Source organism: Stomoxys calcitrans, chromosome 1 (assembly GCF_963082655.1).
Source record: "Stomoxys calcitrans chromosome 1, idStoCalc2.1, whole genome shotgun sequence".
NCBI lineage: Eukaryota > Metazoa > Arthropoda > Insecta > Diptera > Muscidae > Stomoxys > Stomoxys calcitrans.
The window spans coordinates 74941075-74956524 of NC_081552.1; the positions used below are offsets into that span (position 1 = coordinate 74941075).

Here is a 15450-nt window from a genome sequence, read left to right on the forward strand (position 1 = left end):
TGCGTTGAGATGAAAAACAAGTTTGAAATTTACAAAATGTCTGCATGAAAAACAAAGTTGTGGCAGTGAACGTCAGATTCAGGTTGCGATTTTGGTGTGTCGGTAGGTCGGTCGGCCAGTCGACCAGTTGCCAGACTTGAAATGGGTTAAAATCGCAAAACGATGAATGACTTTGAACATTGGTTAATTTTTTTTGTGTGGTGTATTTTGAAACGGCATTTCCGTTGTTTGTTTTTTTTAAATATATAATAATTGTTTTGTTTTTTGTTACTCTGCAAAGAGCAATTACAAACAAGTGAATCCAGCATTTGAAATTTGCAACAGATGGAGGATTTTGCTTTAGACAGCCATTTAAATAATTTTAATTGCAGTGTATTTGTTTTAATACCTTTGACGATGGGCCAAATTCAAGTTTATCTGGTTGATTGCAGATTTTCAGTTATTTTGTTAAGAGTCGTAATATTTTACTTTTATTTTTCCTTGTTTCACAGAAAATTTAATTTAGTTGGAGTCTTAAAATATATAAAATTTGGTATTCGGATGCACAAAGATGTATGAAAAACTAGCTGGTCCGGTGCGATTCGTTACCTGGGACTCAAAATTTTCACAAATCCACAAGTTTTTCCTATGTCAACCCAGATTGCAGTGCAAAATTTGTACTAAGGAATACCTCTCATTTGATACCCACATTGCCCCAATCGGTAAATATATCCGGTTGACGATTTTGGGGTGAGGGTGGCCCCAGACACCTGAGACTTAAATTTTATATCAAGTTCGTACTCTACTCATAAATACCTTCCATTTGATACCCATATTGTCCCAATCGGTAAATATGCCATTTTTGGGGGATGGAGGCCCCCGACACTTGGGTCCAAATTTTTATATCAAGTTCGTACTCTACTCATAAATACCTTTCATTTGATACCCATTTTGTCCCAATCGGTTAATATGTCCGTTTGAGTAAGTTTTGGGGTGCGGCGTCTCCCCTGGTTGTTGGACCCCAAAGTTTTGTAGCAACTTTGTGTTTTTGTGTTACCATTAGAGGGGATACAAAATTACGTTTAAATCGGTGACCGGTTGAAAATTGGTGTAAAAGAGAGAGAGAGGGCGGACTCCCTTCAAATGTCAAATGTGCCCTATTTTCACCGGCGGCCAAACTCTACCATCTGTGAAAATTTCATGAAAATCGGTTCAGCCGTTTTTGAGTCCATACGAAACAAACAAACAAAGCGCAACACTCCACCATAAGACGGGAGTGTGCAAATTTCGTCATTCCGTTTGTAACACATCGAAATTTTAATCTGAGACCCAACAAAGTACAGTGACTCTCAAACGTATTCGTTATTCTGTTTTCTTCAAATATATTAAATTAAAATTTTTGTAAATCTATGAACATTTTTGTCAGAATATCTTTATCGAGATGCGTAAAGACGTAAAGAAAGAAGCGAACCATGCAAAAAAAAAAAAAAAAAAAAAGAAATAAATAAAAAACAACTTTATTGTATTATTTCTATTTTATATATTAATTACTTCATTGTATTGTTAATGGACAAAAACTAAAAAAATCTGGCTCACAAAGGTATTCGTCGATAAATTTATTACAAAGTTAGGACAATATATTGATCGCACTTAGTACTTTATATGGTAATCCTTATTGGTACAGATGGTCCTAACCGTCTTAGCATCGACTCTACCAATTTTCGACATATTTCTGGAGTGATTTTGTCTCACTATTTCAGCACCACTTGTTTAAGGTTGACTTAGATGAATTTTGGAGTTATCCAATCCGGGACTCAAATTGTGACTAAGGATTTTCTACCGCTTTGTTGTCTAGACTTTGCGATTTTGAGATAATTTGTGTCGTAAAGAAGCTATTGATAAGTATACCCATCGACTTAGAATCACTTTCTGATTCGATTTAGCTATGTCCGTCTGTTTGTCTGTCTGTCCATATTGAATTGTATACAACTACAAGTCGCAATTTTGATCCGATCGTCTTCCAAATTTCGCACATACTTTTTTTTGCGTAGAGACGAAGCCTATTGAAATTGGAAAAAATCGGTTCAGGTTTGGATAAAGCTCTCATATATATCTTCGTCCGATTTGCAGTAATAATGGAATAAAATGGTAATTTGTTAGCCGTTGAACTCGAAATTTGACAGGAATAATTTTCTTTTAACTCTTGATATTGCTGGCGAATATCATAGAATTCGGTTCAGATTTAGATATAGCTCCATATATACACTGTCGGACAAAATAAAGTGCGGTTTTAAATAGTTTTAGTTTTTTTAATAAAATATATATTTGTTGTTTTCAAACATTTATAAATTATAGTTTTATTTTTTTTTTTTTAATTCTGTTAATATTTTATCTAATAATGAATTCTTACTTTATATTTTCTATGTATAATACAAACTATATGGCACATAAGGAATTGCAAGTGACGAAGGTAACATTTCTTTAACAAATATTACAAAAAATAAAACAACTTTAAAATTTAGTAGGAAGTTGCTCCTGCTTTGTTAGTTATGACTTCTCTCAATCTTTTCGGCATACTTAAAGCAAGGTTCTTCAAAGTATTTGTTGGAATTGCCCTCCATTCACTTTGCATTTATCCAAGCACACGACCTTACTCGTGTGATCGGGGTCGTTGTCTTTTTGAAAGATGAACTTCCCAAGCCCATTTCCTCCGCACTGCTATAAAGATTTTCTTCCAAAATATTTACATAGTGCTCTCCAGTCATTTTAGAGTAAATTTTTACGACCCTACCAACTCCTGAAGAGGAAAAACATCCTCACACCATGAGGCTTCCTCCACCATGTTTTACAGAACGTATAAGATTTTTCGATTTTACCCTTATAGGGGTATAGGGGTATATTCATTTTGTGATTCCGTTTGAAGCATATCGAATTGTCCATTTCCAACCCTATAAAGTATATATATTCTTGATCAGCTTAAAAGTCTTAGACGATCTAGCCATGTCCGTCCGTCTGTCTGTTGAAATCACGCTACGGTCTTTAAAATAGAAATATTGAGCTGAAACTTTGCACAGATTCTTTTTTTGTCCATAAGCAGGTTAAGTTCGAAGATGGGCTATATCGGACTATATCTTCATATAGCCCCCCTATAGACCGATTCGCCGATTTAGGGTCTTAGGCCCTTAAAAACCACATTTATTATAAAATTTTGCTGAAATTTTGGACAATGGGTTGTGGTAGGCCCTTCGACAACCTTCTTCAATTAAGCCCACATCGGTCCAAACTCGGATGTAGCTGCCATATAGACCGATGTCTCCATTTAAGGTTTTGAGCCCATAAAAGGCGCATTTATTGTCCGGTGTCGCCGAAATTTGGGACAGTGAGTTGTGTTGGGCCCCTTGATATCTGTCTGCAATTTGGCCCAGATTGGTACAGATTTGAATATAGCTGCCATATAGACTGATCTCTCGATTTAAGGTATTGGGCCCATAAACAGCGCATTTATTGACTGATTTCGACGAAATTTGAGAAAGTGAGTTGCGTTAGGCTCTTCGACAACTTTTTTCAATCTGGCCCAGATCAGTCCTGATTTGCTATATAGATCGATTTGTAGCCAGTAAAGGCGCATTTATTGTCCGATTTCGCCGAAATTTGGGACAGTGAGTTTTGTTTGGCTTTTCGATATTTTACTGCAACTTGGCCCAAATCGGTCCAGATTTGGCCATATAGACCGATATCTCGACATAATCTTGGCCCTATAAAAGGCGCATTTATAATTCGATATCACTGAAATTTGACACAGTGACTTATGTTAGGCTTCTCGACATCCGTGTCGTATATTCTTCAGATCGGTTTATTTTTAGATTTAGCTACTAAAAAGACAAATATTTTGTTATACACAATTGAACAATGACTTGTACTTATTAGTATTTGCTTCAAATCGGAACATATTTCGATATAGCTGCTATGGGGCATAAGGTATGCATTTTTCACCGGGTTTTGACGAAAGGTGGTTTACATATATACCCGAGGTGGTGGGTATCCAAAGTTCGGCCCGGCCGAACTTAACGCCTTTTTACTTGTTTAGTTCACATTTTGACTCGTCTGTCCAAATAACTTTATTCCAAAATGATTCAGGCATATTAATAAACTTTTTTGCAAAAGCCAGTCGTTTTTTTCATTGGCTGCTCGTAGGAGAGGTTTTTTCTTAGTGAAGGCACTTTTTAAACCCCTTTCATTAAGTCTTGTTTGGACAGTTCGAGTCGAAATATTTTATTCTAACTTCTCTTTTATACCTCTGACTGTCGTAAAAGAATTTCTCTTTGCTAGAATTGCAATATGATCATCCTCAAGCTTTGTCGTCTTACGATTTCTGCCACATAATTTGTTTCCAACTTTTATTTCATTTCCTTATTTTATACAAAGCAATAGTTTTTCTGGCCCCCCCAATTATTCTGTTTTGATAACTTACCACAAATTTTTGTAAAAAAAATTAGGACACGATTTATAAAAAACGCGAAGACTTTTTTACACTACAATACTTTTACATCAGAAACCTGAAGGAACGAGTTTAAAAATTTCAAATGTTTATGGAAATAATTGAGGCACTCCAAAAAATAACGGGACAATAAAAAAACAGCAAAAGAAAACAGTGGGGATTAATGAAGAAGAGCACACAACCGCACTTTATTTTGTCCGATAGTGCATATATCTCCCGATTTTCACTATTAGAGCGACCTGCAATAGCTTTTATTGACCAATCTTTCCAAAATTTTATACAACGCTTTTCTCGATGACCACCACAATATCAAAGAAGTTTACTCGAAATCGGTTCCGATTTACATATAGCTCCCAAATATATGTTCATCCAATTTTGAGAAATATTGCAATAAATTGTAAAGTTAACCGATTCTCTCGAAATTTGGCATTGCCACTGCAAGCGCATTTTTTGACCAATCTTTCCAAAATTGTGCACAACGCTTTCCTAGACGACTACCACAATATCAAAGAAGTTTGGTCGAAATAGGTTCAGATTTAGATATATCTCCCATATATATGTTCGTCAGATTTTGGGTAATTTGCAATAATGTTGTCATTTGGCAACCGAAGTTATAAAAGTTTGAACATACTATTTACTCGAAATTTGATACGGATTGTTTAATAACCCGTCTGAAAACATCCGCAGAGGTCCATTAAAATTGGTTCTGAATTAGATATAGCTCCCACTTTGTACTTGTAGGGTAGGTGTAGGGTATTACACAGTCGTTATCGCCCGACTTTTGCCTTTCCTTACTGATTTTGGTATAGTTCTCTTTTTTATAAACGTCTTTACGGATCTCGACAAAAATATTTTTACAAAAATTTCCAGAGGTTTACATAAAATCGTATGTATTTAAAGAAAACAGAAAAACGAATAATTATGTGAGTCACTGTATATAAATATATTTTTGATCCACTTGGCACTTCAAGTTGATTTAGCCATGTCCGTCCGTCTGTCTGTCTGTCAAAAGCACACTTACTTTCGAAGGAGTAAATCTAGGCGCTTGAAATATTGCCTCTAGAGGGCGCAATTCTCATCCGATTTTGTTGAAATTTCACATTGGGTATTTTGTTTTGACTTTCAACAACCATGCCAGGAATTGTCCAAATCGGTTTATAACCTGATGTAGCTGTCATATAACCGACCTCAGATCTTGAATGCTTGAACCTCCAGAGGACGCAGTTATAATCCAATTTGGCTGAAATTTTGCATGATTTCCAACAACTGTGTCAAGTATGGGTTCCAAAAAGGTTCATAACTCGTTATAGCTCCCATATAACCTAATCGCTTGATTTTAGTTCTTGAACCTCTAGGGTCTGGAATTTTTCGCCTGAAATTGTAAACTTGGTATTTTTATGCCCACCACCATACGATAGGTGGTATATTCATTTAGTCATTTCGTTTGCAATACATCGAAATATCAATTTCCGACCCTACAAAGTATATATATTTCGGATCGTCGTGAAATTCTAACACGATTTAACGATGTCTGTGTGTCTGTCCGTCCGTCTGTTGTAATCACTCTACAGCCTTAAAAAATTGAGGTATTGAGCTGAAATTTGGCACAGATACGTCTTTTTGATGCACGCTGGTTAAGTTCTTGAACGGGCCAAATGGGATCATTTTTGGATATAGGTGCTATATAGACCAATCTCCCGATAAAGGATCTGAAGCCCATACAAGATTTAGTTTTAATCCGATTTCGCTGAAATTTAAAACAGTGAGTACTTTTAGGCCTCCCAACATCCGACCCAAATATGGTTTCGCTGAAATATGAAACAGTGAGTACTTTTAGTCCTCCCAACATCCGACCCAAAAACGTTTCAGATCGGACTATATTTAGATATAGCTTTCATATAGACCAATCTGCCAATACAAGGTCTGAAGCCCATAAAAGATTTATTTATTACCCGATACCGCTTAAATTTGAAACAGTGAGTTGTTTTGAGCCTCGCGACATCCGACTTAAGTATGGTTCAGATTGGATTATATTTAGATATAATTGTCATAAAGACCGATCTGCCGATTAAGTGTCTAAGGCCCATAAAAGCTGCATTTATTACCCGATTTCGCTGAAATTTAAAACAGTGAGCTATTTTAAGCCTCCCGACATCCGACGTAAATATGCTACAGATCGGACTATATTTAGATATAGCTGTGATATAGACCAATCTGCCATTAAAAGGTCTGAAGCCCATAAAAGATTTATTTATTACCCGATTTCGCTAAAATTTGAAACAGTGAGTTGTTCTAAGCCTTCCGATATCCGACTTGAATATGGTTCAGATCGGATTATGTTTAGTTATAGCTGTCGTATAGACCAATATGCCGATTAAGGGTCTGACGCCCATAAAAGCTTTAATTATTACCCGATTTCACCGAAATGTTAATAAGTGAGTTGTTTTAAGCCTCCCGCCATCTGAGACAGATATTGTAAAGATCGGACGATATATAGACCGATCTCCCTATAAAGGGTCTGAAGCCCATAAAAGGTTTAGCATTTTTCGAGTGTATTTTTAAGCTTAAGTGTTTAACCATGACAGCCATCCCCATTACTTCAACAATAACTCCAACCAAAACTCTGACTACACATCCACTAAATACGGTAGCGGAAAAATTTATTGCCTTATACAACAGACGGATGTGAATAAATTGACTTTAAAACCTCCAGCCGAGAGATCTCAATTAAAAGCAACAAACGCCGAGTGAGTTAATCTATGCCACAGTTCAGTGGACCATCATCATCATCGGTAGATTCATTCATCCATTGAGATGTAGTAACGACAGTAAACAACAACATTGTTTTTTTCAAATTAACTTCAATTGAATTGAGGCTACAAAGTATGAGGGGGATGTTCAGATATATTTAATGCATTGAAGTGCATAGGTAGTCAAGTCCAATAAAGGGGTAACAATAAATATCCTAAATTTTGGGGAGTGGTAGACTAAATGCTAAAGCAAAGAATATTTAATACATCTGCGAAAAGTTATCGATATTTTTTACTTTTAATTGTTACAGAATATACTCGGTATTGTTAATATCAGTCGTAACACATTCTTCATTACCACTTGCACCTGTTGTTATTTCTATATTGGCATTTCATTTTTACATAAAATAGATTCGTGTTATTGCGAACAAAAAAAACAAGTAAAAGCGTGCTAAGTTCGGCCGGGCCGAATCTTATATATCCTCCACCATGGATCGCATTTGTCGAGTTCTCTTCCCGTCATCTCTTCTTAGGCAAAACAAGAAGTAAAATAGAGAGATCGATTTATATGGGAGCTGCATCGGGCTATAGACCGATTCAGACCATAATAAACACGTACGTTGATGGTCATGAGAGGATCCTTCGCACAAAATTTTAGACAAATTGGATAATAATTGCGAACTTTAGAGGCTCAAGGAGTCAAGATCCCACATCGGTTTATATGGCAGCTACATCAGGTTATGAACCGATTTGAACCTTATTTGGCACAGTTGTTGAAAGTAAGATTAAAATACGTCATGCAAAATTTCAGCCAAATCGGATAGGAATTGCGCCCTCTAGAAGCTCAAGAAGTCAAGTCCTCAGATCTTTTTATATGACAGCTATGAACCGATTTGAACCATACTTGGCACAGTTGTTGGATATCATAACAAAATATTTCGTGCACAAAATTCATTCAAATCGGATAAGAATTGCGCCCTCTAGAGGCTCAAGAACTCAAGACCCAAGATCGGTTTATATGACAGCTATATCAGGTTAAGGACCGATTTGAACCATACTTGGCACAGTTGTTGGATATCATAACAAAACACGTCGTGCAAAATTTCATTCCAATCGGATAAGAATTTTAATGTTGTTACCCAGTGAGTGGCGCTATTTCTTTATTTTCCGATGGACTATGAAACCTATCGAATAATGCTGATATTTTGATCAGATTTAGAATGAACAAGTAAAGAAAGGCAAGGTCGGGCGGTGCCGACTATATAATACCCTAAACCAACACTTTAAGTGGAAATTGGGAGCTATATTTTATTCTGAACAAAACTTAATGGACTTCGGTGGAGGTTTTCAGGTGGGTTATAAAACAATCCATATCAAATTTCGAGCAAATATGTTCAAAATAGTAATAACTACGGCTTTTTATGTGCAAATAGGCCGATTTCTATAAATTTCATCAGTAATATCGAAATCAATAAAAAAAATCCTTCCTGTCAAATTTTGACGGACATAGCTAAATCGAACCAGAAATTGATTCTAAGTCGATAAGTATACCATCAATGGGTCTAGCATCCCTCCCTCTGGGTGTTACAAACAAATGCACTAAGTTATAATACTCTGTACCACAGTAGTGGTGTAGGGTATAATGTCATAATAAATAAATTGCACAAAAAACTGAGCATTTGTCAATTATTATCATGACGAGTTTCTGTACGTAACCAATAGATATATTTTGCAATTGAAGTCCAATTTTATGGCTGCCGGCTCTACGCATTATATAGACCCGACGTAAATCTTCATCGGCCAGTGGCTGTCTCCTGAGGTTTAAACGTCTATTTCGTAGTGGGATAGAAATATTCCGGAGTGCATGATCTGTATGCTGTTGGTTTCTGGTCCCAGGCCCTGGTTTTATTCACTCTGTCGGAATCGCATTCATGCTGAGCAACACAATATGCTATATAAGAATATCACATGAAGCTGGTGATATTTTTATGTAGCATATCACGAGGCTTTCGTGGCACACTATTCCATGCAACATTGACCTACCGCTCTTGGCTTGGGGGTAAGAGTTAAGTTTGGAGCTGCTGAGGTAGAGCTAAGCAAAGGGTACATACAGCCTACTAATATTGTGCCCAAGGTTGTACCCATCAAGGAATTGAACATCCTCGAAACTCAGTATTCAAGAACAGTAAGTTCGAAATACGTGCCGTAATGTTTAGACTCATGACATACACTCAACCAAATTTGTTATTCAAAACAGCAAAAATGTTTGCTAAAACAGCAGTTTTTGTCTGCTGAAAATGGGAAAGTAGACATTACTGCTGTTTCAGCAAACATAGGGCCGCTGTAATAGCAAACATTTCATACTGCTATTTCAACTATCAGAATCTGCTGTTTGAGTGCACAAGTCTTCTGAAAAAATTGTATGCTACTTTTTATGGTTGTTTGTTACTTGTTGGGATTACTTTAGGCATTTTTTTTAGAAATTTTTTTGGAAGAGATGATTTTAGTTTGTGGACAATTACTGTTAAGAAGCTACCTGATCCATCCATTGGCATACATTGCGAAATGATAGTCTTATATTAGATTTTAATATTGATTTTTGTATTAAAAAAACCTGAAAATGTTCAAATCTATCAATGTAAAGCTCGGGTGGGCGATGTTTGATTAATAAAAAAAAAATAATTTAAAAAATGTGGCGGAGCTAGCTCGCAGTTTTTGTTATTGCTCTACTAATGTGCACATGGCTGGTATGGCCTTTTGTATAAAAAGGGTTATGGAAATTATAAATTCAGTGGTGATTATATACATCTACTAAGCCACACATTTACATATGTGTTCTATTTTTTCTGCTAGCCCCTTTCATAATTAGCAGCAGATTTTTCAGCAGTAAGCCTGAGACTCTTAAATTGCAGTACACAGAAGTAGTATACAGCAATAGCAGAACTACTGCTACAATATCAGCAAAATTGACTACTAATATTCAGCAGACAGTGTCTGCAAACTTTTTTCTGTGAGTGTAGCGTTGACTTGGGTACCCGAACTCGATGGTGTTCAGGGAAATGAGAAGATGGATAAATATAATAGAGGTTAGCGTGTCCGCCTATGAGGTAAGCATGTCCGCCTATGACGCTGAACGCCTGGGTTCGAAACCTGGCGAGAGCATCAGAAAAAAATGTCAGCCATGGTTATCCCCTCCTAGTACTGGCGACATTTGTGAGGTACTATGTCACTTTAAAACTTCTCTCTTACAAAATCCTTATTTGTTTTCCATTTATGGTATTGTGTCCCCACCCAAGTACCGGTGTCTGTTAGCCGTGACAGCCAGGCAATGTCATGAGGAATGCTCAAACTCCATGCTTTCATTCGTTGCTCCGATTTTGCTTAGTGAGCTCGATAAGTTTTTACCGATTTAGATATAACCTTCATATACCGATTTTAGTTCTTGGCAGCACAGATTTTGATTTTAGACGAGCTCAATATTCGATTTGGTTGAAATACAACGGTGATTTATGTTATCCAATATTAACACCAACTGCTGCCAATATTGATCCATAAAAGGATATGGCAGCCATTTAACCAATCCCACAATTAAACACCTTGTGAGCTTAAAATCAATTATTATAATATCCACCACCACTAATCTACTCATTCGGTTTGTTACACATCGAAATATTGATCTGGAACCCCATAAAGAATATAATATTCTTGATCGTCTTGACATTCAATATGACCATGCCCGTCAATATGGCCATGCCCGTCCGCCCTTTTGTATATGAAAATCAGAATAGCGGTTGAACGAATAAAGATATCCGCATGATATTTTGCACATATACTTCTTATTGTTGGGGATTGCAAATGGGCCATATCGGTTCAGATTTAGGTTAAGCTTCCATATAAAGTGGTCATTTGACTTGAAACTGCAATTATTATGCGATTAGGCTGAAAATTTTGCACATAGTGTTCTGTTAGTGTATAGTTAAAATCGACGTATAACCTGATAAAGCTCCCATATAAACCGATCTCTCGATTTTACACTGGATTGCCCAGATACCGCAATTGTTATCCAATTTGCCTGAAGTTTTGCACAACGTGTTTTATGACTTCCAAAAATCACGTCAAATATGGTCAAAATCGGTATATGATATAGCTCCCATATTAACGGATCCCCCCATCCGATTTGACGTGTTGATACCATGGAAGCCGTAATTGTTGGCCTATTTGGCTGAAATTCACGTAGTGTGTTAAGTGAAATTATTTCTTCAATAAAGTTCAGTGTAAGTGTAAATTTTCAGCAGAACGCATGGTGGTGTGTTCCCAAGATTCTGCCCGCCCGAATTTAGAACATTAGTACTTGTTTTTTTTTATAATATCTTTAAATATTTTGATATACTTTTTTCCTGTCAAGTTTAAGATCTATTCGTCGAAATTTTTCTCGACCGTATACTGCACGAGTAAATAAGGTGATGGTCATGAGTCACAATAAATTTTGCATCACAAACTTACCAAAGTTTTTCCTTTGTATGACTGTATAGTAGATATCTTGAAATTCCACATCTTTCGTTGGATTCAACGCTGACAATTCCATGGCAATGACACAAAGGAGCAAAGCTGAACGAATGGATGGATAGATAGAAAGAATGGATGACTGAGGATGCAGCTGCTTGGCTGATTGTGATGCAAATACGAGACAAGGTGAAATCTTCCCCAAGAATATCTGCTTGGTGTTCTTTTTTGCGCCTTCTTATTCGCTGTTTCACTGTGATACTCTGGCTATATTGCTTTACTTTTGCACGGAACTAATGGTATCAAAGGTCTTCACCTCCGGTGAGTGTGAGGTGACGCCGCTAACGTGACGCTGGCAAAAAAGAGCTTCATTAAAACAAAGACGCTTCTAAGACATTTAAATGCTCGTCCACACAAAACTTGGACACCACTGACACTTGTTTTTTATATGTTTTATATGTAAAGTCCAAATCCGTTGTCTTCTACACTTGCAGCAACCACCTTGCACCTAGAACGAAAGTGAGAAAATTACCATTTTTATTATAGCATTAATGGGTTTATTTTAATTTTTTTTTGTAAGTATTTCAAACACCGAGAGTGATTCAGCTGTGTAACAGGTACAAATAGATTAAAGACATGGCATACAAAATACATTGTGACGTAATTTATGCAGGTCATGGTCATATTTAGACCGTCTATGGATTACATAAAATTTTGTAAACGGCATGGGTAGCTTTCCCCTCCTAGGACAAAGAATGACCTTTCTGATGAAGACAATCTATGACAAATATTAATATCAGCAGAAATTTTAATGCAATCACATTAAGATACCAGAAATTTTGTTTAAATTCAACTTTTAAAAATCACGAAGTTTTGATAAAATTAAATTTCCGCAATTATTTTCGCGAAAATCCAAAATCCAAATTCCAAGGCAACAAGACACAGTCTACACACACTATCACGGATAGCATAGTGGTAAATGGTCTATTACAGACGGTAAAGAATGGCTTTTTTTGCATCAGTTAATTGCGTTTGCTGCTTTTTGACCCCTTGCTTGAGTGCTTAAGCTTCAGTTAAGTTTGTATCCAGCATGAGTCCAGGATATTTTGACTGTCAGTTAGGTGGTTGGCCTAGGTCGGTTACTTTACATCTATTTTTCAAAGTAATGGAGACGGAAAACTTCCTCGAATTGTCCCTCTGCTGACCCACCTGTGTAGATCTGCAGATCCCAAGCATGCCGTTATACGTCTTTTACTAAGTAAGTAAGTTCTTACTTACTGTAGTATAGATGGCTTAAGTCTTCAGCTCCTTCATGATTGGCTGCTTTTCAAACTCAATGTTTAGTATATATAGCTGACTAGGTCATGAAGGGATGTTTCAGCGGCCTTGCCCTTTCTATATACGTGATTTCCAATGAATTCTTAACGCAAACACAATTTCTTCAGCAATCAAAAATGATATCAGTGACAATCTCACTGTTTGTTTGAGATTTTCCAGCGAAATGTGTGTTGCGACCTATGGCGTGTCTTGGACATGTGAAAACTGCATGTACTGCGTCTACTTCATCCAAGTGACTTGCCTGGGCTAATATGACAATGTCTTCTGCAAATCCAACGATTGTACCTTCTTCTGGTAATTTAAGTCTAAATATTGTATAACGTTATACATGATGTTCCACAGAAGCGGGCCAAGTAAAAATCCATGTGGCACTCCAGAGGTTACATTATATGACGCCTTTATTAGTGTCGACACATAGTACTCTGTTCTACAATAGAAATAACTTTTTGTTATTGTTATAAGGTACTCGGGAGCATCTATATTTCTTAATGAAAAAACAATGTGTTTCCAGCTCGCAGAATTAAATGCGTTTTTGATGTCAAGATTACATTCTTCTTTTGCCCTGTGTCATAATGGCGTACTTGGCTGTCTTCGTTATGAGTCTGATTGCATAGACTATTGATCTAGCTTTGCGGAAGCCATATCGTCTTTCGGAGCCTTACTTTTTTAACTTCTTTTTCTAATATATTATCGATAATTCTTTCTAGACATTTTCTTAGCGTATCCAGCAGATGATTTGTGGTTCTCCAAGTTTCTAACCTAGTTTTGGTAAAAGTGTAAGTTTCTGTTCCATACTGGGAAAATACGGTCTTTTAGAGCCTTATTAAAAATCATTGCAATTTTAGAACATTGCTTGCTATGAGATCCGGTCCTGGCGCTTCATTGTTCTCCATGTTCTGACAGAGATTTAAAATTTGAGGAGGCTAGTATTTTTCGTGGCGTAAACGCCCCAAACATATCTTTTAGAGCATGCAGACATAAACGAGTCGTTCAGGACGTTCGTGATCCGCTTATGCCAATATCCTCAATATACAGAATAAATATAGACCTAAATTTGACCGATTAAACATTTTAACTGCTTTAATTATTTTTGATATAGAAATTCGATGCTTTTTGTATCACGGCAAGTGATTGGTAAACATGGTTCGGTTTGGACCAAAATTAAATTATATGTTGGAGACCTGTGTAAAATGTCAGCCAATTCGAATAAGAATTGCGCCCTTTGGGAGCTCAAGAAATAAAATAGAGAGATCGATTTATATGGGAGCTGTGTCGGGCTATAGGCCGATTCAGACCATAATACACACGTATGTTGATGGTCATGAGAGAATCCGTCGTACAAAATTTCAGGCAAATCGGATAATAATTGCGACCTCTAGAAGCTCAAGAAGTCAAGATCCCAGATCGGTTTATATGGCAGCTATATCAGGTCATGCACCGATTTGAACCATACTTGGCACAGTTGTTGGATATTATAACAAAACACGTCGAGCAAAATTTCATTCCAATCGGATAAGAATTGCGCATTCTAGAGGCTCAAGAAGTCAAGACCCAAGATCGGTTTATACGGCAGCTATATCAAAACATGGCCCGATATGGCCCATTTACAATACCAACCGAACTACACTAATAAGAAGTATTTGTGCAAAATTTCAAGCGGCTATTTTTACACCTTCGGAAGTTAGAGTGCTTTCGACAGACAGATGGACGGACATGGATAGATCGACATAAAATGTCGCGACGATCAAGAATATATATACTTTATGGGGTCTTAGACGAATATTTCGAGTAGTTACAAACAGAATGACGAAATTAGTGCCCTGCACAAGGTTGTGCAAAAAATAGAAGAATCCTTCGATTCCAAAACGTGAACCCTGGCGGTATGCATTTACATCGAGGGGGCTTTTAACAATGTGCGGACCGACACACTGATTCAATCCTTAGAGACTGGATAAATCATTTGCTAAGGAACAGATGGATAAATTATGTGTCCCATGGCATAAATATAAGGGAGAAAGAGGCACAAGGAACGCCACAGGGGGGCATTTTATGGCCACTCCTATGGGTGGCCACCATAAATGGACTATTACGGAAGCTGACTGAGGAGGGTCTGCGTAGCATGACGATGTTATGATATAAGAATGTTTACCCAGAGAAGACTGAAATATGACTGTTCACGAGGAAAACAAAGGTGGACCAATTTAACGCACCACATTTACGATAAGACGATTTTTATATCTGACAAGGTCAAATACTTAGGTGTGATCTTGGACAGGAAACTGAATTATGTCACATTCAGGAGCGTACAGAGAAGGCTCACTGATGTTGGGCACTATGTAGACGTGTCTTAGGTTCGAAATGGGCCCTAAATCCGAGGATAGT

The 15450-nt window shown here is 37.0% G+C and overlaps 1 protein-coding gene across 1 annotated transcript in view; it reads right to left on the reverse strand.

Annotated features, from left to right (window-relative positions):
• The window catches only part of LOC106085513 (ATP-binding cassette sub-family G member 1), a 195304-nt gene that overhangs the window by 109178 nt on the left and 70676 nt on the right, over positions 1 to 15450 (reverse strand). Inside the window, exon 2 of the mRNA XM_059364286.1 lies at positions 11731 to 12238. Coding sequence (XP_059220269.1) covers positions 11731 to 11812 — 82 coding nt within the window. The 5' untranslated portion in view covers positions 11813 to 12238. The remainder of the gene's footprint in view (positions 1 to 11730; positions 12239 to 15450) is intronic.